General features: G+C 43.7%; 1 protein-coding gene across 2 annotated transcripts in view; it reads left to right on the top strand.

Moving 5' to 3' along the window:
* Nucleotides 1-25718, top strand: part of RPS6KA5 (ribosomal protein S6 kinase A5) — a 198707-nt gene that overhangs the window by 65569 nt on the left and 107420 nt on the right. For both annotated transcript variants that reach the window (XM_074956117.1, XM_074956118.1), the window contains exons 4-6: nt 5554-5669; nt 12301-12408; nt 20963-21046. In XM_074956117.1, the coding sequence (XP_074812218.1) occupies nt 5554-5669; nt 12301-12408; nt 20963-21046 (308 nt within the window). The remainder of the gene's footprint in view (nt 1-5553; nt 5670-12300; nt 12409-20962; nt 21047-25718) is intronic.

Here is a 25718-nt window from a genome sequence, read left to right as displayed (position 1 = left end):
CACGGACTTAATTGCTGGTGTGGCATGGTGTGCAAACCATGCCTACCTTGCCGATATATTTCACCACCTCAGTGAACTGACCAGGAAAATGCAAGGTGGAAATGAGATTCTTCTCTCCTTCATGGATAAACTGAATGGGTTTAGATCTAAATTAGCCCTCTGATGTGAAAAAAAGTAGCAAGACACCATAGAAATGTTCCCTCTGGAAAAGTGGCAGATCCTAGTGATAGTATTTTGGTCAATGTCATTTCTGAGCATTTAAAAAGTCTGGAAGAAAAATTCATTTTATATTTTGTCAACCTATATAGATAATTTTGACTGGTTCTGGGATCCTTGGCTTTTCTCTGCAATGGAAAGTGTTAAGAATCTTACAATAATGACTCAAGAGCAACTTGATGAATTAAAGGATGGACCCTCTTTTAAAATTAAATTTGGCGAAATGCCTTTGGACTTATTCTGGTTGACAGTGGCAAACGAATATACAGTAATCTCAGACCAGTCTGTCTCCATTTTGTTGCCATTTTCAACAACGTATCTGTTCAAGTTATGTTTATTCAATCCTGACTTACATCAAAACCAAACAAAGAGAGCATCTGAGATTGGTGGAGTAAGAGCTCTGAGTTGCACTCTCATTTATTTCCTGCCAGGAATGACTCTGCATATCAAGGCAAGCTCAAATTTCTCATTAAAAGTGTGTGGTTTTTTTTTTATAATAATTGTAATGCAGGGCAGCAGTGCACCACAAAAATTGTGCCTTAGACTGGAAAAGGTTGGGAAACACTGCTGTACTAAAATGGGTGGTTTTTAATATAGTAATGATCTGGAAAAGGGGATGATAGTAAGAATAAAATTTTCAGGTTAGTCAAGACAAGAGAAGACAGAGAAAAATCAGAGGTACCCATGTAAGCTCAGAGAATGGGCAACATTATGGTAGATGAAGTTCAATGTTGGTAAGTTCAAAGTTATTCATAATGGTTGGAGTAGTCTGAACTCCTCATGCACCTGATTGAATTCTATATTTTATCAGCTTGGAAAAAAGACTGGTCATCATTGCTGATAACTCACTGAAGATCTCTGCTCAATGTACAGCAGAAGTCTAAGAAGCAAACAAAATGTTAAAATGCATAATGAAATAGGATTTCCAGTGAAATTGAAAGGTGGCAAATTCAAAACTAATCATGAACAATACTTTTTCACACAATCTATACTAGTCTGTGGAATTCATTGCCAGAACTTTGAGGCCTGGAGTTGAGCAACATACAAAAGTGATTTAGATACTTATATGGATAACAAGACTATACAGATTGGTTTATAGTAAATATTAAAAAAATGGAAGGAATATAGACCCCTCATCCTTCAGGGCTTAAAATGACAACTCTCTAATTACTGGGGTTTTTTAATTACCCTGTGCCTAATTCTGGTGTTGGCTGCTGCTAGTAACAGGCTTAGGTCCAGCCAAGCCCATTTGACTGCTGCAGACAAAGAGAGGAAGATCAATGCCACTTGGAGAAAGATTCCCCTCCCCTTCTCTTACTGCTAGGATGACCAATTACCAGGCGGTGATGGCTGGTTATCAATTCTATCTGTGGAAAAAGATGGCTGTGTTTGTTCAGGATTTCCAGATGACAACAGAAGGCTGGTAAATGCTATTTTGATAGGAGAACAGAATGTTGTGAAGCATGCTCAGGCCTTCATTTGATGCTTTAGACTGTTCTGCCAGAGCATTGACATCTGCAGTTGCATTAAGGAGCCAGGACTAGCCTTGTTCCTTGTCACTGGTTCTGGATACTAGAATTAAAGTGGAAGATCTTCCCTTCGAAGGGGATGGTCTTTTCAGCAACAAGACTGATGAACTGTTTAAAAAATAAAATTGAAAGAAACTAGATCCACTGCTCCATCACTGGGTCTTTATTCCTTGGTCAGAAGGAGGCCTTCTTACCCATTCTTTTCGCTATCAGAGACAGTTTTACCCTTGTTAGTCTACTTATTTTTCCTTATATCAGAGATGTCAGCAACAGCATCTGCAAGCTTAGTCTTTTTTTCAGAGCCAGCAACAAAAAAGCGGTCTTTCAGATCCAGACCTAAGACAAAATAGCCTGCTCCCTCCTTTTAAACACAGGTTTCAGAGTAACAGCCGTGTTAGTCTGTATTCGCAAAAAGAAAAGGAGTACTTGTGGCACCTTAGAGACTAACCAATTTATTTGAGCATAAGCTTTCGTGAGCTACAGCTTACTTCATCGGATGCATACTGTGGAAAGTACAGAAGATCTTTTTATACACACAAAGCATGAAAAATGAGTGTTTACCACTACAAAAGGTTTTCTCTCCCCCCACCCCACTCTCCTGTTGGTAATAGCTTATCTAAAGTGATCACTCTCCTTACAATGTGTATGATAATCAAGGTGGGCCATTTCCAGCACAAATCCAGGGTTTAACAAGAACGTCTGGGGGGGAGGGGGGTTAGAAAAAACAAGGGGAAATAGGTTACCTTGCATAATGACTTAGCCACTCCCAGTCTCTATTCAAGCCTAAGTTAATTGTATCCAAGTTGCAAATGAATTCCAATTCAACAGTCTCTCGCTGGAGTCTGGTTTTGAAGTTTTTTTTTGTTGTAATATCGCAACTTTCATGTCTGTAATCGCGTGACCAGAGAGTTCTGTGGTGACCTAGAATCCTATTTTCGACGTCTCGAACTCGAGGAATATTTCCAACACACCTCTGAACAACATACTAATCCACAGAGACCTCCCTACCAACACTACAAAAAGAAGGATTCTAGGTGGACTCCTCCTGAAGGTCGAGACAGCAGACTGGACTTCTACATAGAGTGCTTCCGCCGACGTGCACGGGCTGAAATTGTGGAAAAGCAGCATCATTTGAGTACATGGGATTTTTGTATAAAGTCTTCCCGTTTGGCCTGAGCACAGCACTAAAGTGCCTTTCTGTGGTAGCAGCACATCCGAGAGAGTCGGGTATTGTTGTTGACCTATATTTGGCCAATAGTTTGCTAATGGCAGCTACACACAAAGAGCTGTTACTTCACAGGAGTTTTCAGCCTCCCTTGTTTTGGATCTGGGTCTATTTCAGAACTCAAAAAAATCAAATCTTTACCCAATCCAGAGAATTCTTTTCATAGGCTCTATTTTGAACTCAGTAGGAGCAAAAGCTTTTCTCCCAGATGATAGGTTTTTGAAAATAGAGCAGTTTTATTTTGGAAAGTCTAACCCGTCAAACTCAGAAAGTGGTCTTCTTTCCGGGTCTCAAGGGTTTGATGGCAGCTGCCACTGACATAACTCCATTTGCTTGTCTCAGGATGAGGCTGAGGCAGCACTGATGTCTCAGATTTTACACACCCAGTCTGGACAGCCCTCAGATGTTTGTCACTCTGCCTCAAGATGTTCTCAATTCATTGATGTGATGGACAGACAAATCAGATGTCCTCAGAGACATCCTGTGTAATTCCCCTTCACTATTGGTCTTGATAACTTCAGATGCATCACACACTGGATGAGGAGTGCATTTGGGTCATTTTACAGTTCAGGGCCACTGGGCTTCTCAGGAAAAGAGCTTGCTTATAAACGTGTTGGAGTTAAGAGCCATTAGTTTGATCTTTACTTCCTCAAGCAATGGACAATACGTCCACTAAGTGTTACATTAACGAGCAAAGGGGTGCTGACTCTTCACAGTTATGTGCTGAAGCAGCCATTATGGGATTTGTGCATTCTTCACAATGTCTGTCCTTTAGCAGGGGAGAGCCATGTGCTGGCAGAATGTCTCAGCAGGGACAGTTCTTAGATACATGAAGAGAGTTCTAACCTATTATTTAAATAAAACTGCTTTTTAGGAAATCATTTACGTTGTTTGTTTCTTATTCTAAGAATCATATGGGTCACAGTATGTTTACTCACATATTTCCTGATAGGTTAAACAGTGTATCATTGAAAGTTACAAGTTAATGACAGTTTGTGTGCATTCTGTTGTAAGTTCTCATTATGCTATAGCAGTAGCAGTATCTTTTGCTTGCTTTACATTAGGGCTGCCAAGCGATTAAAATAATCACGATTAATCGCTCAATAAAAAAATTAATCGCGATTAATTGCTCAATTAATCACACTTGTTAAACAATAGTTGAATACCATTAATTTAAATATTTTGGATGTTTTCTACATTTTCAGATATATTGATCAATTATAACAGAATACAAAGTGTACAGTTCTCACTTTATATTTATTTTTGATTACAAATATTTGCACTATAAAAAAGCAAAAGAAATAGTATTTTTCAATTCACCTAATAAAAGAAGTGTAGTGTAATCTCTTTATCATGAAAGTTGAACTTACAAATGTAGAATTATGTACAATATAAAGAACTGCATTCAAAAATAAAAGAATGTAAAACTTTAGAGCCTACAGTCAACTCAGTCCTATTTCTTGATCAGGCAGTCGCTCAGACAGACAAGTTTGTTTACATTTGCAGGAGATCATGATGCCAGCTTCTTTTTCACAGTGTCACCTGAAAGTGAGAATACGTGTTCTCATGGCACTGTTGTAGCTGGTGTCGCAAGATATTTACATGCCAGATGTGCTAAAGATTCATATATCCCTTCATGCTTCAACCACCATTCCAGAGGACATGCGTCCATGCTGGTGACACGTTCTGCTCAATAACCATCCAAAGCAGTGCAGACCAACACGTGTTCATTTTCATCATCTGAGTCAGATGCCACCAGCAGATTTTCTTTTTTGATGGTTCGGGTTCCGTAGTGTCTGATCCAGTAACATTCTCAGAGCACACATAAACCGATGAGGATGTGATTGTTCCTCAGGGAGCCTTACGCCTTCGGAGAACTCTGCTACTACACCCTTTCCTTCCCTTCCCAGTTTTGGAACACCTCCTGTCCAAAATACCGTGTTCCATGCCTGCACAGTGCAAAAGGGGGTGGTGATGGTACATGAGGAGAAAGTTCCTCTGATACTTCAGCAGAATTTTCTCCTGCATAGGGGGAATTCTTCACTGGCTGTCTCCAGACTCTTTGAGCCTGCTTTGTGCTACATAATTTTGCACTGCTTATGTCGTATAAAGTTAACTGAAGATTCTGCTCCCTTGTTGTTCTTCCCTCTTTTATAAGTGTGCATAAATGTGATGTTTGTAGGTCTTGTATTCCTTTTCTAAGCCTCTTGGTAAATAAATGAAAGACTGACTCTTTAAAAAGAAAATTCTTTGTAATTTGCCTTTTGTACTTGTGAGATAAATAGGTTTTTGCTGTTACTGAACTGCTGTGTGAAAAGTCTACTTAAGGGAAACTTTAATTTTGGGCCTTGGATTTTAAACTTTATAAAGTTTCTCATAGTCCTTCCTCCAGGGATTTCAAGTGCTGTATATGTATGTATAATAACCTGTATACGTACATGTAAAATATTATTAAAATACAATAAAAGCATCTAGTTCAGAACACTTGTTGTTTTTTTCAAGAAATGGTAATATGTCAAAATAATTTTTAAAAAAGCTTTTAAAAGAAAGTAAAATTACTAGATTATCTGTTTTTATTTATAGACTATATAAATGGAGGAGAACTTTTTACTCACCTTTCTCAAAGAGAGAGATTTACAGAAAATGAGGTGCAGATATACATTGGAGAAATTGTACTGGCTCTTGAACACCTGCACAAGGTAAGACAGTTTTTTCCATTAATGCTTTCTTGTGAGGTACATCTTCATGATTATATAAAAAATAAAAAGGACTTAATTTTTTTGTTTAAATATATAGAGCATGATTATGTACACCAATTTTAAATATTAATTATTTAATGAATTATAAATACATCTTCCTTTATTACGTATTCAGTTGTTGTATCTGTGCACCGATTAAGACTAGAGTCTACTCTCTGCCTCTAGAGTCAGTATTTGTTATTTTGCCAATTGGTTGTTGCTTTCTGAATATCTCCATTTCCAATAGTATCTTCTTTCCACACATGAAATGTCATTATGACTCTCATTTTCTTTCAGGATAAAGGACAGAAATGTCTGCAGTCAATTTTTATCACTGTGTCCTTTCATTAAAATTATAGGTTAAAATTTTCAAATCTGAGGCCTAAAATTAGATACCCAATTTCCTATTTAGGCACCTAAGTGAGGCATAATTTACAAAGATGTCCCATTGAATTTACTGGGATTTGTAAGTCATAGACTTTAAGGCCAGAAGAGACCGCCAGATTGTTTAGTCTGACCTTGTGTATATCACAGGACACCAGCACTATCCAGCACCTGCACACTAAACCCAACACCCGAAATTAAACCAAAGTATTACAGCCCACTGAAGACTAGACTGTTATATGCAGAGAATAGAATGGAGCAAGGTGCACCAGTGCTTGAGGGCTCCTGAAATGATTAAGCAAGATATACCCAGATCATCCTGGCAAGTAACCTGCACACACACACTGAAGAGGAAGGTGGAAAAAAACCCAAGATCACTGCCCATATGATCTGGAGAAAAAGTCCTTCCCCACCCCACATGTGGCAATCAGTGAGACCATGAGCAAGAACCAGCCAGCCATGCACCTGAGAGAGAGAATGTCCGGTGCCACCACAGAGCCCTGTACCATCTCCATCTGTGTCCATCCTGATATTTCAGAGGAAGGAGATGATAAACAACAGCCAAAAACCAGAATACATTGTAGGGGAGGGAAATCCCTTCCTGACCCCTGCAAGTCTCTGGCTGAAACCCTGAAGAATAAGCTTTTAAGAACATATGGCATAAACCCGAAGTGAGACCCAGGGCTTCGGAGTCCTGCCCTACTACCATCGTAAGCTGCCCCCCTCATACAGTCACACTCATAAATGTGTCTAGTTGTCTTAAAGCTAAGTAAGTTGTTTACCCCTACAACTCCTATTGGAAGGCTATTCCAGAACCTCACCCCTCTGATGGTTAGAAACCTTGTAATTTCCCAGCTTGAATTTTTTCATGACCAGTTTATATCCATTTGTTCTTGTGCCAACATTGTCCTTGAGCTTAAATAGTTTTTCTCCCTCCCCTGTATTTACCATGTAATGTATTTATAAAAAGCGGTCATATCCCCTCTCAGCCTTCTTTTTGTTGGACTAAACAAGCCAAACTCTTTAATCTCCTATCAAAAGATAGGCCCTCCATTCTTCTGGTCATCCTAGCAGGTCTTCTCGGCACCTGTTTTGGTTTAAATTAATCTTTCTTGAACATGGGTGACCAGAACTGTACACAGTATTCCAAATGAGGTCTTACCAGTACCTTGTACGATGGCATTAATTCTTCTCTATCTCTACTAGAAATGCCCTGCATGAAAACATATTAATATCGCCTTTTTCACAACTGCATTTCACAGCTGACTTATGCGGTGGTTCATAGTTATATTGTGACTGACACTTGCACTTAGGTCTCTCTTCTTCATCACTTTAAGCTGATGAGCTGCCAGCAGAAGTTCTTATTAGATCCTAAGTACAACGATCTTGCACTTTCTACTGTTTGAGTTTCATTCCATTTCTGCCAGTCCAGTCTTCAAGAACATCCAGATCCCCATGTATAATATTCCAATTCTCCTCTGTATTGACAATGCCTCCCAACTTTATCAGCAGCAAATTTCATTAGCACACTTCTATTTTTTTGTGCCAAGGTCATAAATAGGAATAAGATTGGTCTCAAAACTAATCTTTGAGGAGTTCCACAAGTAACCTACTTTCAGTCTGATAATTCGCTTTTCAGGATAACCTGTTGCTTCCTCCCCTTAGCCATTTCCTTATCCACCTTACAGTTCTTGTACTGATCCGCATTTTCCCTAATTAAACTAATTTCCCATGTGATACCACATCAAATGCTGTGTTGAAGTCCAAGTATATTAAATCTACTGCTTTTCCATTATCTAAAAAAATCAGTTATTTTTCTCAAAGTAGTAAATCAGGTTAGTTTGGCATGATCTACGTTTGGTAAACCTGTGAGGCATTCTATTCCCTTTACCATTTATTTCCGTTAATTTAATTATTCTTTTCTTCACAATTTGTTTTAAAGCCTGACATACTCCTAAGGTTAATTTAACAGACCTGTAATTTTCCAAATCACTTTTAAAAAAATGTAAGTATGACATTAACTATTCTCCAGTCATATTCTCCCTGAATAGATTGCTAATCTAGTAGCAAAGTTTTTTTTAATAAATCAATCTCATGCCAGTTCTTTCAGTGTTCTGGGATGGAAATTATCCATTCCCTCCTATTTGAGCGAATTAAGCTCTTGAAGTTGTTGTTTTTTTTTCCCATCTCAGTAACTGGTAATTTCCAGTTCTAGACCCTCATTTCCATCAGCCATACTGCCTTCATGCACATGTTTCATATGATCATCCTATTGAAAACCAAGGAAAAAAGTATTCATTCTGGGGACTCGGCACTTCTAAAAATCAGGCCACTTTCATTTAGATTCTAAATATAAATTTAGGGGCCTGTGAATGAGCTCCCCCTTCAGTTCCTGGAAACCATAGCTGGTAAGCCCTCTTTGTGAACTAAGCAACATGGTTAATTCCAGCAGGTACCTCAACCAAGTGTCTCTTTATTGCTGTTGGTGCTGCAGATACATCACAACACCGCCTCAGTTATGTAGAGCCCCTTTCCTGCTCTCTGGCTTAGCCTTTTATATGGCTGGCTTTCTTCTCAGAGCTATCAAGATGGTGAGCCAATTATCTTCATAAGGCTCCCAACAGGTGCAAGTGTTATTTTCTACTCTTCTAACCCCAAACTACCTAAGTCCCTCCTACTCTTAATTACATCTGGTGACCACGGAATTCTAAGTGACCAGGTAGTTTATAGCTACTAACAGTGCCCTGTCACAGAGCCTACCTCTAGACAGCCAAGTTTGAAAATTTTGATATTAGTGAACAATATATATGTTCATGGTCTTCAGTAAAACAGCCCACCTGTTCTTCCCAGGGGAGAGGCTATAATGAAAATGTTTGCACTTTCAGCTCCTTATTTTGGCTAGGTGATAGAGTAGAGGCCAAAACTCTAGTTTTTTTTGTACATGAGGCAGAGAGCGTGAGGCCAGAAGGGATCACCAGATCACCTAGTCTGTCCTTCTGTACATTACAGGCCGCCACCACCACCCAACAACCGAAATTAGAGCACAGTATTACAGCCCAGAGAAGACTAGACTATTATGTGCCACAGGCAGAGGGTAGGAGAGACTGAGGTGCACCAGTGCTTGAGGCCCCTGCAATGGTTTGTAAGCGATTAAGCAAGCAAGTGACACACATCCACATACTAGCAGTGATCTTGGGGGGTTTTCAACTTCCTTTGCAATCTGACCTGGTGGAAGATTCTTTCCCAGCCCCATATATGGCAATCAGGTAGATCCTGAGCATTCGAACAAGAATCAGCCAGCCCAAGTACCTGAGAGACAGAATGCTCAATGCCTCCTTGGGCCCCTGGCCTATCCTGCTTAATGTCCCATCTCCAGCTATGGCCATCTCTGATACTTCAGAAGAAGATTTAAAAAAAAAAAAATCCTAAACCTCCAAGAATACACTGGGGGAGAGGGGGACTCCCTTCCTGATCACTGCAGGTGTCCTGCTGAAACTCTGAAGCCTGAGCTTTAGGAGCGTAAGACGTAGTAATACTAATAGCGCGGTCTCTGATGAATTGCTGTTTTAATGATGCAAAGAGAGTGGAAATTTATGTGAGCAAAATTGCCTTGCAGCCTGCTGTAGCATAACTGGCTCCTGCATTGTATTTGTGGAATCTTACATAATCTGCAGATCAGTCAGGAATCTATTCTTATGAATATAGGTGCAGGTGGTTCCATTATTAAGGTTGAATTCAGTTTTGCACTTAAAAGTAGGGATTCAGCCACTTTCTTATATCTGAAGAGTACAGTGTATACTCCCCTAAATTCCAACACTTGTTTAGTACAGAATACTGTTTCTGAGAATCTACAAGTAAGTAATTTAATTAGTTTACAAGTTAAATTTAAAATGGGTCCTTTAAGAATCTTCGCTTTGGGTTTTTTTGGGGTCCTGAATGGTCTTAATCATGGAGTAAACCTCCCATATAGTTAAAATGTTGAAATCTCATGCATTGCCTACATTTGAAGAAATGTATGTAGGAGTAAGTCATTTCTTGTTTGTTTTTTCATAACTGAAATATTTTTCTTCAGCAGAGGCTGAAATACAGTATTCTTCTACAGAGAATTCCATGAAGACCTGTGTCACAGTTACCTTTTTAACTGCACCTGGAACCCCTCTCAGTCTCTCCAAGTGCACAGCCCTCTCACTCAGTAGGCCTAATTTACTGAACCCTGCAGGTCTTTCCTTCAGGGCTTTGACGAGCAATTAATATACAGTGACCTTCTCAGAAACAATGTATTGCTTATCTTTAACAATAGGAACATCGCTCTGCATAAGAGAGAGAATTTGAGCCCACTAAACAGTCCAAATGCCTGTCTAGACTACCATTCCCCTGATGGTAGCCAGATAGCACAACTTAGTCAGACCCTCTCACAGAATCGGTCTCTGTTTTGGACTGCTCCGTGTAAGCATCCCCGACAACTCACACCTCTTTCTCTCTAGAGAGTCACTTTAACTGTTTTTAGTGTCCTTTTGATCTTTAGGTTCCAGCCTTGGCAGAACAGCAATGTAACTCTTGGCTGGAGCCTGTAAGTGGGATATTTACAGTTAATTGCTCAGCCTTCTTGTGCTGTTTTTGTAGCTTATTTGCACTCATTGTCTTGTGTTCGACTGTTTATTGAACAGCCTAGTGTTAAAATGAACTAACCTATGCATTCAGTTCCCATTAACCTAGTATAGCTACCAAGTACCTATTTCATTCAACAATCATTCATATAAAACATAGAGTATTCATAAATTAATACAGATTAGCCCGTGTCCTTCACAATCCGCCCTCTTTCAAAATGAGGGTTGCCATTTCTTACTATTCTCAGTGGGTGTGAAGCTGCAGGTTGCTATCAGAAAGATGCTCTCTTTCAAATGTCTACTGCCTGCCATTGTTCCCACTGAGGGTGAAGCCAAGATGCCCTCATTGAGGATGGTGGCTACTAACTCACAGAGCCACCATTCTTCCTGATGGCAGCTTGACTTCATGCTTGTTGGGGACAGTGGGAAATAATCACCATTTTGAAACAAGGGATCTTTACTAATAGTAACTTAGAGCTTCACACCCACTGAGAACAGTAAGAGATGGCAGCTATTTTAAGACGGAAGGTCATCTTGGAATTCTCTGTAAAAGAACATTAATTTTCCGCCTCTGCTGAAGAAAAAATAAATAGGCACTATTAATCCTAAACACTTATTTTCAAAATCTCTTCTTTGCACTGGATCACTCAATTTCTATGAAATTGTAACAAGGGGGAAATGCTGGGGTGTTGTGCGAGGGAATTTGCAGCACAGGATAGACCAAGGAAATTGGTATGTGTAAGTAAAAGCAGGGGAATGTGGAGGTTAGGAGATGGTGGGTTGCGGGACCTGGCCAATACATTCTGGATGCTTGTGTTGCTCCTCAATGGATGAAGCACCCAGAGCATATTGGTCAATCTGAAAACCAAAATCATTAGATTGCATAGTCATGTTCTCTCTAGCGTTGTTGTTTAGTGACCATTTACAAAAATTTTAATTGGACGAAGAAGAAAAAAAGGAAATTCCCAGGCTAAAAACTCTTAAACTGAAGCAAAGAGTGCATAGCAGTAATTTTAAGGGTAAAACCAAAAAGAATGCTATAATGATCCCAAAAAGAACTATTACAAACCAAGGAAATTCAGAGTTCAGTTTTAAATTTAAAAGAAATCTAGAGGTGTTAAGCTGTGATAATGCCTTGTTAAGCATCCAAAAAACATTACTCTGCCCTGTAGTGATACTGTGAACAAAAAAAACTATAATCAAATCGCTCTTAAAAATCAGTTTGTTATAATCTGGGACTGCAAATCCTATTATGGATTTATACTTGTATAGTATAATGTCACGACAGGGTGGAGTTGAGGTTTGGATTCCTTAACTGTGTATTTCCATACCTTAACATATTTGGATTTCTTTTAAATTTAACCTTAACTTTGAATTTTACTGAGTTTGTGGTGATTATTTTTGGGATAATTACAACATTATTGTAACATATTTTACTTCTAAAATACTGATTAAATTTAGTGAAGGTTGAGAGAATTTAACATAGTTTTGTATCTGGGATTTTTAATCACTTTTGCTAGATCCAAATTTAGAAACATTCTTTAACATATCTTAACATTTCTAGATCAATGTTATATTACTGTTTTTATGTTTGTTTGCAGTTGGGCATTATATATCGTGATATAAAACTTGAGAATATTCTACTTGATTCTAATGGCCATGTTGTGCTGACAGACTTTGGTCTGAGTAAGGAGTTTCTTACAGATGAAGTGAGTATTTGAATATTCAGTGATTGTGGACCCAATACAGAAATAATTTGGTTCTGTCTTATTGAGAGCTCCATGTATATTTGAGGGCAGAATTTGCCTCTTACGATTTCCCTCCACTGGTGTGAAGCTGCAGGTTGCTGTCAGAAAGATGCTCTTTCAAATGTCTACTGCCTGCCATTGTTCCCACCGAGGGTGAAGCCAAGATGCCCTCATTGAGGATGGTGGCTACTAACTCACAGAGCCACCATTCTTCCTGATGGCAGCTTGACTTTTCTCCTTTTCTTCATCAACAAACAAAAACTGCGTGTCTTCATTTTTAAGCCCCTTCACAACTTAACTCTGCCATACCTGTAGACTTTTATTTGATGTTGAGCATCTGACCCCACCTTTGCTCTGCCAACATTGTCAGCCTTTTTTGTCCATGGTTCTGATTTTTCCTCAAACAGCTTCAGTTTCTTCCATGCTGCCCCTTATATATCAAAGTGTAGCCATTACATTGTCATCCATCATATCCCTCCTGAAAACTCACTCCTATCATGGTGCATACAGAACACTTTTTCAATGACTAGACAGATGGTGTGCTTGACCGTTAGTTATGCTAATCATAATTATTTCACAGTTATCTTGTATTCATCCTGTCTGCTTGTTGTCTCTTGTCACGTATTTAGATTGTAAGATCTTTGGGGCAGGAGCCATCTTTTCTTCTTTGAGTGCTTGCTCATGTTGATTTCATTCTAGGTATGTGCGTGCCCACATGCGCAGTTGTTGGAGATTTTTGCCTTAGTGGTGTCCGTAGGGCCAGATGTGGTGCCCCCTTGAGTGCCGTGTTCATGTGTCGGTATATCAGGTGCTGCCGGCCTTATGGCCTCTCAGTTCCTTCTTACTACCCGTGGTGGTTAGTCAGAGCGCCTTTCCTTGCATAATAAGGGCTAGCAGTTTAGTCTCTTCTTAGGACCTTCTAAATAGTTTTTTTTATAATAGTGTTAAGTAGTTTTTAAGTGTAGTTAGACATTAGAGTCCCAGCAGGGATTTCACCCCAGGCTGAAACCATGCACTGACTATATCAGGCCTATATCTCTAAGTTACCCCCGCAGCAGCTGCCTCAAGTGCTGGGGAAGTTACATATGAAGGACAAGAGAGACCTCCCCAGGCTCCCCCCAGTGCCAAGAGAGCAGAGGCCTCCACCTGCACCGCCAGCAAATGGCAAAGGCTTCCCACGAGGGCAAGCCAGCCGCTAAGAGCCTTCAGGAGACAGTGGAGTACTGCTGATCCCCTGAGACGAGGCAGAGCTCTCCTCCAGGCCTCAGATCTCCGGAGTCACAGCCCAGATCCTCTGGGGCTCACCCTCAATCTCTGGCATGGTGATCACGGTCCCCACCATCTTGACACGGATTGCCAAAGGGGAGGCGCCAGTCTCCATATTACCGGCAGCATTCACCCTCCTGCCGGTCATCCTCTCAGCACAGATCTTGGTCGCCTGCTCCATGGGAGCACTGCCCATCACGACTCCGGTCCCCCCGGCACCGGTCCCTTTCATACCAGCACTGATCCTCTCACTCCAGGCACCGGTCTCTGGTGGTGATGATCAGCAGGCAGATGCAGGCAGCAGTGGCCCCACTGTGGTCACCAGAAGGGGATTCCTCCAGCACGGAAGGGCAGTTCAGCCCTTTTCCCAGATTCAACCGGAGTGATTTGGTTCCTGAGGCAGTGTTGACATCGACGGCACTGCCTTGGCAGCATGGCCTGTGCAGTGGCCTTATTGGAGCACATGTGCTGGTCATGACAGTGCCCCCTTCACACCACTCATCTGCCGCTGCCTCGGAGCAACAGTTGGCAGCAGTGATGGCACAGAGCTCGGTGCGCCAGTAGTTCTTGGACGTTAGGGTAGGAGAGACTGCACCCACCCCTAAACCTCTAGCCCCCACACGGGATGATGCCCCAGGGCTTCCCCCGGTGGTACAGTCATCATTTTCATCTCCAGATGAGGCAGTCACAGGACTCTCAAGGGCCAGCCCACCTGACAACTTTAAAGAACACCGGGCCCTACTTTGATGGGTGGCCGAGAAGTTGGGCCTAGAGATGGAGGAGATGTCCGAGCAGGTGGAAACCTGGTTCAATGTTCTCTCAGCCTCTAACCTGGCCTGTGTTGCACTACCAGTGCATGACGGGGTCCTCAAACTGGACAAGGCCCTCTGGCAAACCCCATCTTCCATTCCTCTCACTTCCAAAAGGACCGAAAAGAAGTACCTTGTCCTGGCCAAAGGGTTCAAGTACCTTTATACCCACATACCGCTGGGCTCACTGGTTGTCTCTGTGGCCAACGAAAAAGACAAGCAGGGGCACACTAGCTTAACTCCCAAAAATAAAGAGGCCAAAAGACTGGAACTTTCTGGGAGGAAAATTTATTCCACTGCCAGCCTGCAGTTCCGGGTGGTGAATCATCAGACCCTCTTGGGCAGGTACACTTTTAAGTTAAAGGAGTCCCTTCCACAGGGTTTGGCCCAAGAATTAGGCATCCTGGTGGAGGAAGGCACCGCGGCTGCTAGGTGCTCCCTCCAAATGGTATGGGATGCGGTGGACTCACTGGCTAGGTTGGTTGCGTCGGCGGTGGTTATGAGGCACAGCTCTTGGCTTCAGACCTCTGGCCTTTCCCAAGAGATGCAGACCTCGATCCATGACATTCCATTTGATAAGAATGGTCTCTTCTCTGAATAAACAGATGCGAGACTGCATGGGTTGAAGGACACTCAGGCCACTCTTTGCTCGCTGAGCATGAATATGTTGCAGTCTGCACGGAAGCAGTTCCGGCCGCCCCCACCGCCTAGGCTTTGGCAGCCTCGTCGGGTTCTGCTAGGAGAAGGGATAGAGGCACGAGTTTTAGTCGCCACCGCCCTTCCTCCTCCCACTCACTCTTGCAGCCCAGCCCAGCAAAGCATCCTGGGGGCCAGAGGTGCTCATTTTGAAGGTGCACTCAAGATAGATGCCCCAGTCAGTTCCCCAGATCCACGCTGTCCTTTCCTTGACCTTCTTCATCCTACCGTTCAGCCTGGTTGCAGGTCACCTTGGACTGCTGGATGCTGGACATAGTATCTTGGGGATATACCCTGCAATTTTCAGCTGCCCTTCCCTGCCACCCCCACTCTTTCCCATCCCTTGTCAGGGACCTTTCTCACCAGCAACTCCTCTTTCAGGGGGTCGAGAACCTCCTGTGCCTGAGTGCAGTGGAGGAGGTCATAGAATCATAGAATATCAGGGTTGGAAGGAACCTCAGGAGGTCATCTAGTCCCCTGCTCGAAGCAGGACCGATCCCCAATTAAATCATCCCAGCCAGGGCTTTGTCAAGCCTGACCTTAAAAACTTCTAAGGAAGGAGATTCCACCACCTCCCTAGGTAATGCATTCCAGTGTTTCACCATCCTCATCATTTTTGTTGCCCTCCACTGGACTCTTTCCAATTTTTCCACATCCTTCTTGTAGTGTGGGGCCCAAAACTGGACACAGTACTCCAGATGAGGCCTCACCAGCGTCAAATAGATGGGAACGATCACGTCCCTCGATCTGCTGGCAATGTCCCTACTTATACATCCCAAAATGCCATTGGCCTTCTTGGCAACAAGGGCACACTGTTGACTCATATCCAGGTTCTCGTTCACTGTAACCCCTAGGTCCTTTTCTGCAGAACTGCTGCCGAGCCATTCGGTCCCTAGTCTGTAGCGGTGCATTGGATTCTTCCGTCCTAAGTGCAGGACTCTGCACTTGTTCTTGTTGAACCTCATCAGGTCCCTTGGGACATGAAAGGAAAAGGGTTGTATTCCTGCTACTTCCTAATTCTGAAGGCAAAAGGGGGCCTCATACCCATCCTGGACCTGCGTCAACTCAACAAGTCTCAAAAAGTTGAAGTTTTGCCTGGTCTCCCTGGCCTCCATCATCCCCTCCCTGGATCCAGGAGACTGGTATACTGTCCTTGACTTAAAGGACGCTTATTTCCATATTTCCATAATCCCAGGTCACGGATGCTTCCTCCGTTTTCTAGTGGGTGGGTGCCATTGTCAATTCTCAGTGCTGCCCTTTGGTCTCTCATCGGCCCCCAGGGTGATCACAAAATGTATGGTGCCAGTGGCTGCTTACCTGAGACACTGAGGGGTCCAGGTCTTCCCGTATCTCAACGAAAGGCTCATCAAGGGCAGGTCTTGGGAGCAAGTTCAGAGGAGCCTCAATCTGGTGTGTTCCACTTGCTGCAACCTGGGCCTGTTAATAAACGAGAAAAAATCCACCTTAATGCCCGTCCAGCGAATAGAGTTCATTGGGGCGGTTTTTGAGTCCACGCGAGCCAGACCCTTCCTTCCAGAAGTGTGTTTTCAGGCCATGTTGGACCTGATCTCCCATGTGAAGAACCACCCACGCACCATGGCTCACACCTGCCTGCGGCTGTTGGGCCACATGTTTGTGAGTATGTACGTGGTCAGCCATGCTTGGCTCCATCTCTGGCCCCTACAAGCGTGCCTGGCATCTGTCTACATTCCCAACAGGCACAGCCTGGACTGGGTAGTCAGGGTGCCGGACCACATCGGGTTGTCCCTGGATTGGTGGTTGGACCCTGGATTGGTGTTGGAAGGAGTCCTATTCGCGACCACATCCCCGTCGCTGATCCTGGTCTCTGATGCTTAAGACCTGGGCTGGGGAGCCAACCTGGGTGAGCTGAGCACTCAGGGCTGCTGGTTGTGAGATCATCTGGCCCTCCACATCAACGTTAGGGAGTTCAGAGCAGTTCGCCTGGCCTCCCAAGTGGTCTTGCCCTACCTGAAGGGCAAGGTGATGCAGGTCCTGATGGACAACACCGCCTCGATGTATTACATCAACAGGCAGCACGGTGCCAGTCTTCGGCTCTTTGTCAAGAAGCTCTCAGGTTTTTGGGATTTTTATTATGGCATGCCATTCATCTGATAGCTACGCACCTGCCTGGAACCAGATCTGCCTGGAACCTGCTGGTGGATCACCTCAGCAGGACTTCCTCCTTTCGCCACGAGTGGTTGCTCTATCCAGAGGTGGTAAGCATAATCTTCCAGAGGTGGGGGGCTCCCCAGGTTGACCTGTTCATGTCCATGCAGAACAGAGAATTCCACGTTTTCTGTTAGATCCGGGGGATGGACAAGGGCTCCCTATCAATGCCTTTCTGCTCCCATGGTCAGGGGCCCTGATGTATGCCTTTCCACCAGTGCCGTCTGATTCATAGAGTCTGATTCATAGAAGAAATGGAATGCTCTCCCCGGGTTCAACATGTCTTGTTGGGTAGCAGAAAACCCTCCACCAGAGTGACTTACGTGGCCAAGTGGAAAAGGTTCATGTGCTGAGCCTCAGAACAATGTATCTGGGCCTCGCTGAAGGCGATCCTGGATTATCTTCTGCACCTCAAACTCCAAGGTTTGTCCCTGTCATCGATCAGGGTCTACCTGGCCACTATTTTGGCCTTTCATCCTTTGTTCCAAGGCAGGTCGGTCTTCGCTCATAGCATGTCGGCCCAGTTTTTGAAAGGTTTGGAGGGTCTCTACCTTCATGTCCGGGATCCTATCCCTCCCTGGGACTTGAATCTTGTGCCGTCACAGCTCACGGGGCTTCCCTGAAAGGTTTAGTTCTTGGTTGTGATAACATCTGCCCTCAGGGTGTCTGAGATCATGGTGCTTACTTCAGAACCACCTTATATGGTATTCTACAAGGATAAGGTCCAGCTGCGGCTGCACCCAGCATTCCTGCCCAAGGTAGTTTCCCAGTTTCTTACCAGCCAGGACATATATTTACCTGCCTTCTTCCCGAAGCCTCATAAGTTGGAATAGGAATGCAGGTTGCACACCTTGGACGTCAGGAGAGTATTGGCCTTCTACATCAAGAAGACGAAGCCTTTTCACAAGTCACTGCAGCTGTTCGTTGTGGTGACGGACAGGATGAAAGGTCTCCCAGTGTCTGCTCAGAGTATTTCATCCTGGACCATGGCCTGCATCCGCTACTGCTTTGAGCTGGTGAAAGTGCCTCCGCTGGCATTGGTGACAGCACACTCAACTAGAGCGCAAGCGTGTCATCAGCGGCATTCCTGGCAGAGGTGCCAATCCAAGATATCTATAGCACTGCTACCTGGCCTTCTGTCCATATGTTCAAGTCTCATTATGCACTGATTCAGCAAGCTCAAGACAACGCTGGCTTTGGCAGAGCTGTGTTGCAAGCCGCATGACCATGAACTCCAAGCCCACCTCCATGGACATAGCTTGTGAGTCACCTAGAATGGGTCGACATGAGTAAGCACTCTAAGAACTAAAAACGGTTACCTACCTTTCGTAACAGTTGTTCTTTGAGATTTGTTGCTCATGTCCATTCCATTGTTCGCCCTCCTTACCCCTCTGTCAGAGTTGCCGGCAAGAAGGAACTGAGAGGGTGTAGGGCTAGTGGCGCCTAATGTATCAACGCATGAGTGGTGCATTCAAATGGGCACCACAGCCAACCCTACGGATAGTGCTAAGGCAGAAATCTCCAACGACCACGCACATGGGCGTGTGCATACCCGGAATGGAATGGACATGAGCAACACATCTTGAACAGCAGTTAGGAAAGATAGGTAACCTTTTTTTGTGTTCCAAGCAACAAACAGAAGAACAGATAAGTACAGAGAAACAAGCAATTATACTACAGGAAAAAACTATAGCAAAATTAACACATGAAAAAGGTATTAAGTGATTAGAAGAAAATAATTGTTTTCTATTGTGTGGCTTAATTAAGGGGAACAGCGGAAATAGTGTTAAACAAATAACATTCCCCAAAATTAGGCTTATGTTTAATGATATTAAAATCAGAAATTTATCAGAAGCAAGCCAGAGTATACATTTTCTAATAAAATATAGTTTAATAATTTGGCATTATACTGGTTAATTTAGATCTCATGGAAGCACTGAACAAGACTTTTTTTAAAATTTATTTCAGAAGCTTCCTTCTTCTAGTGCAGTACGTTCTTGATTTCCTTGTATAGCACATGTCTTGAACTCCAAATCTGAATCTACAAATGTAAACCTGACTTGTGAAATATCTACTTATTTGAACACACTTCTTCGAAGGACCTATCATGATCTCTCCAAAAAATGCTAGAACCTTGAAGGATAAGGGGTGAACAGTGTTTCTTGGCCTAATCACATGTGCTTTCAGAATTATCAAGGCACAGCATTACCTTATGTTTACCACAAAGGTAAATAGCTATTAACAAAGAATGGTACACTGATCTGTGAAAATAGCTCAGATTGAACGCAACCAAAACTAATACTTTGTATGTAGTATAAAATTAAAATAACCCCTTCCTCCTCTTGGGAGCAAATTGTTTTTTACACACTGTATATTACGGAAAGATTTTTTTTTTAATAGAGGTCAGTATAGCTTCATGAATATGGGAGCCACAGGGTGTGATATAACATCAAGTTTAGCCAAATTGCAAAGAGCCTTATAAAAATGTATCATTGTATTTTACCTACACATTTTATCATGTTGTTATTTAGAGCATTAGTAATGCACCTGGCAGAAATCATATTAATCTTCTATTGGAGAATGCCCCGTAGCAGCTAATTGGTTACACGCTATTTTAAGTCTAGATGACATTTTTGTTTTAAATACCAAAGATTGTTTCATGTGCTTATGTTAAATCTGCCCCACAAATTCATCATAATGTAGTTATTGACTAGGACAGAGGTGGGCAAACTATGGCCCGTGGGCCACATCTGGCCCGCGGGACCCTTCTGCCCGGCCCCTGAGCTCCTGGCCCGGGAGGCTAGCTCCCGGCCCCTCTCTTGCTGCTCCCCATCCCCTGCAGCCTCAGTGCGCCGTGCCACCAGTGCAAAACTCTGGACGGCCAGGCAACACAGTTGCAGAGCTGCGGCCTGACCCGGTGCTCTGGGCGGTGTGGCTGTAGCGCCGCCAGCCACCGGTGCTCCAGGCCGTGCGGTAAGCGGGGGGGGGGGGGGGGTTGGATAGAGGTCAGTGGGCGAGGCGGTCAGAGGGCGGGGAGCAGGGCGGTTGGATGGGGTAGGGGTCCTAGGGGGCAAGTCAGGAACGAGAGGGGGCGTTGGATGGGGTGGCAGGAGGCAGTCAGGGGTGGGAGGTCCGAGGGTGGTCAGGGGACAGGGAGCAGGAGGTGGTGGATGGGGTAGGAGTCCTGGGGAGGCTGTCAGGGAAAGGGGGGGGTTGGATGGGGCAGGAGTCCCCAGGGAGCCATTGGGGGGTGAGAAGCTGGGGGGTTGGATAGGACGCGGGGGCAGGGCAGGGGGCAGGACACAGCCTCCCCTAACTGTCCCTCCATACCATTTTGGAAACCCCATGTGGCCCTCAGGCCAAAAAGTTTGTCCACCCCTGGCCTAGGAGGTAGTGAATAGTCTCAAGGGTTCTGTGTTAATTCTCTCTATGATGGAAGGTGATTTGTCTATGAAGTCCTGAATTGTTTGGATGATAGCTGTGGGTCATCAGCTGTTAGTTATATATATCCCTTATTCATTGTAGTCATTTGCTATCCATATGTATGTCTTTTTTAGAATGAGAGAGCATATTCCTTTTGCGGAACTATAGAATACATGGCTCCAGATATTGTCAGAGGAGGAGACACAGGACATGACAAGGTGTGTTTCATCCCAGCTTTCTTTTGTCACTGCCTGTTTACATTTCTGATTAAAATGAATCCTACTCTGTAGTTTTGTATGTGATTATTTGCCTGCCCTCCAAAAGTCCCTCACTCCATTTCACAACTCAAGCTTTCCCAACTAAGGTCCAGAAAGAGGTGAGAATCACACGTGTTGAAAGTCTCTGGGTTAAAATAAAAGGAGGAGAAGGTAGGGAGGCGGTAGGATGTCTACTGCAGGCCACCAAATGGGGAGGAGGAGGTAGAGAGACATTTCTAGAACAAATAACAGAAGTAGCTAAAACACGAACCATGGTAATAATGGGGGACTTTAACTGCCCAGATACTTGTTGGAAAAATAATTCAGGAAAACACAGACTGTCAACAAGTTCTTGGAATGTACTGGGGACAACTTTTTATTTCAGAAGGTAGAGGAGGTAACCAGAGGAGCAGATATTTTAGATTTGATTCTGATTAACAGGGAGGAAGTGGTTGGGAATCTGAAAGCAAAAGGCAACTTCAGTGAAGATCACAAAATGATAGAATTTATAATTCTAAGGAAAAGGAATGAGAGCAGCAGAATAAGGACAATGGACTTTACAAATGCAGACTTCAACAAACTTAAAGAACTGTTTTGTAAGGTACCTTTGGAAAGAAAGTCTAAGGTAAATGTAAGTCCAGGAGAACTGGCAGTTTCTCTGAGACAATATTAAAAGCAAAACAGCAAACTATATCCTGAGGCAGAACTAAAATGGGAAGAATCGTAAGAGGTCAATATGGTTGTTTCAGGAGTTCTTTAATAACGTGAAAATCAAAAAGGAATTGTACAAAATGGAAACAAGGACAAAATTGCTAAGGATGAATGTGAAAGACTAGCACAAACAAGCAGGAACAAAATCAGAAAGACTAAGGTGCATAATGAGGTACACCCAACAAAAGACAAAAGGCAGTAAGAAGAGGTTCTATAAATACACTGGGGCAAGAGAAAGACAAAGAAAAGTGTAGGTCCATTACTTACTAGGGAAGGAAAGCAAATAACAGATGACACAAAGAAGACACAAGAGTTTAATGCCTATTTTGCGTCAATCTTCACTAAAAAGATTAATTCACTAGATGCTTACCCCAATATTAACAACAAGGAGGAAGGAACACCGGACAGAATAGGGAATTAACAGGTTAAAGAATACTGAGGTAAATTTAAATGTTGTATTCAAGTTGACAGGGCCTGATGAAATTCATCCTAGAGTACTTAAGGAGCTAGCCAAAGCAAACATTTTCAAGAACTCATAGAGGATGGGGGCAGTCCCGAAGGATTAGAGGGGGGGAACATGGTACCTATCTTCAAAAAGGGGAGCAAAGAGGACCTGGGAAATTATAGACCAATCAGCCTAATTTACATACCTGGAAAGATACTGGAACAAATGGTTAAATAAACAGTTTCTAAGCACCTAGCAGATAATAGTATGATAAATAATTGGGAACATGGGTTTTGCAAGAAGAAATCATGCCAAACCCATTAATTTTCCCTCAACAGGGTAACTGGCCTTGTGGATAGCGGGGAAGCTATAGACTTTAATAAGGTTTTTGACACAGTCCTACATGTCATTCGCATAAGCAAACTACGGAAATGTAGTCCAGATTAAATTACTGTAAGGTGGGTGCAGGACTGATTGAAAAACTACTCAGAGTAGTTCTCAATGGTGATTCTTAGAGTGATAGTCCCTATGTGTATTCCACAGTTAGGTTTGCATTGGCTCCATGTGCCCAAGTCCAGAAATTCTTCAAAGGAGTGTCCGTTAACCTGCACATTTGTGATAGATCCCCTCATGCTTCAGACTGAGAGTGTAAAAGGCAGTGTAGGTCAATGCCTCTCTAGTTACTTCTTACCACCACATGGCCTGAGTCACAATAGTGTCGTCCTTCACTCTGTGTATAAACTATAACACAAAATATTTGTAAATAGTTTTTCAATATTTGTTTAAGAAGTTTGTTGTTACAGAATAGTATAGAATCATTTCCCAACCCACCCTCTGGTCCAGGACTGTGCCCAGAGTCCCCAGTTTCAAGAGTTGTGTCTTCTGCCCTCACTACTACTTCATCAGTGACAAGTATCAACGGTGCTTCTGCTGTATGGGTGAAGCACATATCTCTGCACAGGGCAGTATCTGTAGATCCTTTTCCACCTAGAACTTGAGAGGCCCAGGAGCTCCAACTTAGCCTCCTCTATCAGGAACTTTGTATGAGGTCCTGCTCTGATCTGGGCCTGGGAGACCCCCCCGTACATTGGCCCCCACCAACCAGCAGTGCCCCTCCAAAGTATGCCTTAGAGTGGAGTTGTTAACCCTGAAGCCAAAGGACTCTTTCTCTAGGCCTCCCCCTGAGAGTAGAGAGCACTGTCAGGGTGCAAGGACAGAGGACTGTCCCTAAGAAATGCATTCCGTTCCTGAGCCGGTCCAGTTTGGGTGAGAGTGTGTTTGGAACCAGCTCCACTAAGACCCCTAAGTTGGAGGGCAAGGCATGCAAAAAAAAGGATTGGTCAGTTCCGACTGTGACTGTGCTACCAAAATGAAAGGACAGATGCTCACCAGTTCCATATACGTATGTGGGTCTGAACTCATCGTTGGTATCGTCTTGTTCATCTAAAGACTGTTTGGCTGCAACAGATGAGCCAGGTCCTTCAGGCATATCTGCTGGAACTCCCTGGGCTGTACAGAATTATGTAACACCAGAGGATATTTTCCTCCCCTACCCACAGTCTCCACTCCTTTCTGGCCCTGATCTTGTGAGGGATGTCCTCGTTCTGGAGGAAGAATCTTTACTAATGTCTCAGAATTCAGCAGTTCCATCTTCAACCATCGGGCAGGAGCGTTCCAGTACTGATGGCATTGCCGCTACCAACAGAACAGTCCTCAGAATTGGAGGAGGAGATAGCTGCATCAGTATTTCCACAGAAGGGCAGGAGACCCAACAGACAGTTGAGAGGCTATACTTAGCATCCCTCCCAGTATGATCCCGTCCCCCCTTCGCCCCCAGGACCACTAGTACCAATTCCTCTGGGAGCCATTGCAACTGATGGATCCCTCCTTCTGGCCTTATTGGGGACCACGGGATTCCTATGGTAGGTGTCTGGATCCCTCTCATGACTTTTACCACTTCTCCCCTTTTTGCCAACTGGTTCCGTTGGTGCATGAGGAGGAGGGGCCAGAACTGGTTCTGCTGATTTGATAAGAGCTTTGTGATAGAATACTGAGCAACAACAGTTGAGCCAGCACTCTGGTCACTGCAGCTTCAGTTAAACACTGCAGAAGAGACCTTGTTAAGAGCTGTGTCTACTTGGTGGGTGGAGAAGAGCTGGAAGGCTAATTCAGCTATTAGGTAGAGGATACAAAAAGGCATAGGACGGAAGTGGAGGGGAGGAGCAGACAGGAGCTGAGGGCTCCCTAAAACTGTAGGAGTTAAGACTGTATAGTGTACAAGGGTGGTGGGAACCAACATTGTAAATAAACTTCACTGGCTGTATTACCAGCATAAAGGTCTCTGTGCTGTTTTTGGCCTTGAGCAGAGGCCCTGCCACAGGCTGCTGCTTCTTCATCTCTGGACAATGCTGTCACTTAGTTGTTGCCTTCTCCACCAGACGACAGTCGGTACCAGGAGCTGTTACATAGGGTTGCAAACGATCTAGAGATCGCAGTAGATTAGTTCAGGTTCCTCAACACTGGTGCCTGGACATCTTTCAACCAAAGGGACTGAGTAAGGTGGCCTTTCCAGTTAACACGGCTATACTAGAGCCAGCCAGAGTGGTATGGCATACACCAGCATCTTGTGTACCTACACCAAAAAGGGCTGAGAGATGTGATTTTGTTTCAGCCAAAGAAACTGACTTTTTTTGTTTTCTCATCCTGCCCCCAACTCGTTGATGGTACAGGTGGCCCTGCGAAGAGTTGAGTCGCACTACCAGAAATCCATCCTGGCAGTCAAAGAGACTGGACTTTCTGGGAAGGAAGGTGTTCTCCACAGATCTGCAATTTCATATGGCTAATTACCAAGCTTTGTTAGTGAAATACAATTTGAACAGCTACGTCAGGCTTCCAGACTTTAAAGATAAACTTTCCATAGAGGACAGAACTCAGTTCCAGTCCCTTCTAAGTGAAGTGAAGTTAGTAGCAAAGGTGGCCCTCCAGGCTGCAGTAGATGCCACTGACACAATGTCCAGGACTTTGGCCACGGGACTTGTCATGCTGAAGGACTTGTGGCTACAGTTGTCAGAGTTTCCTAGGGAGATCAAAATCACCATGCAGGACCTTCCCTTCATTGAGTCCAGCCTTTTTAATGAACAGACTTATGAGTCCCTGCACTCACTAAAGGACTTGAGATCTACTCTGAGGTCCCTGGGGATTTACACTTCAGTCCCCAGGAGGAAACACCATAGACAGCCCTTTAGACCAAAACCACCAGCTCCGCATGCTCTCTATTACCAGTGTCTTTCTGAGTGTGCCTCTACACAAATGCCAGAGGACTCAGAGGTTCAATTTCTCACCTCCCTCTCCTGCCCCAGCCTCCACTCACTCTCAACTGCAGGCCAAGGGCCATTTTTGACATACAGGTCAAGACCCGCATGCCACATAGATGCCACCCACTTCTCCTGTCACCTTTGGCGGTTATCTCATTCTGTT

Source organism: Natator depressus, chromosome 6, assembly GCF_965152275.1.
Source record: "Natator depressus isolate rNatDep1 chromosome 6, rNatDep2.hap1, whole genome shotgun sequence".
Lineage (NCBI taxonomy): Eukaryota > Metazoa > Chordata > Testudines > Cheloniidae > Natator > Natator depressus.
Note: the sequence above shows the minus strand (reverse complement) of the source record. Positions and strands in the feature narration are given on the sequence as shown.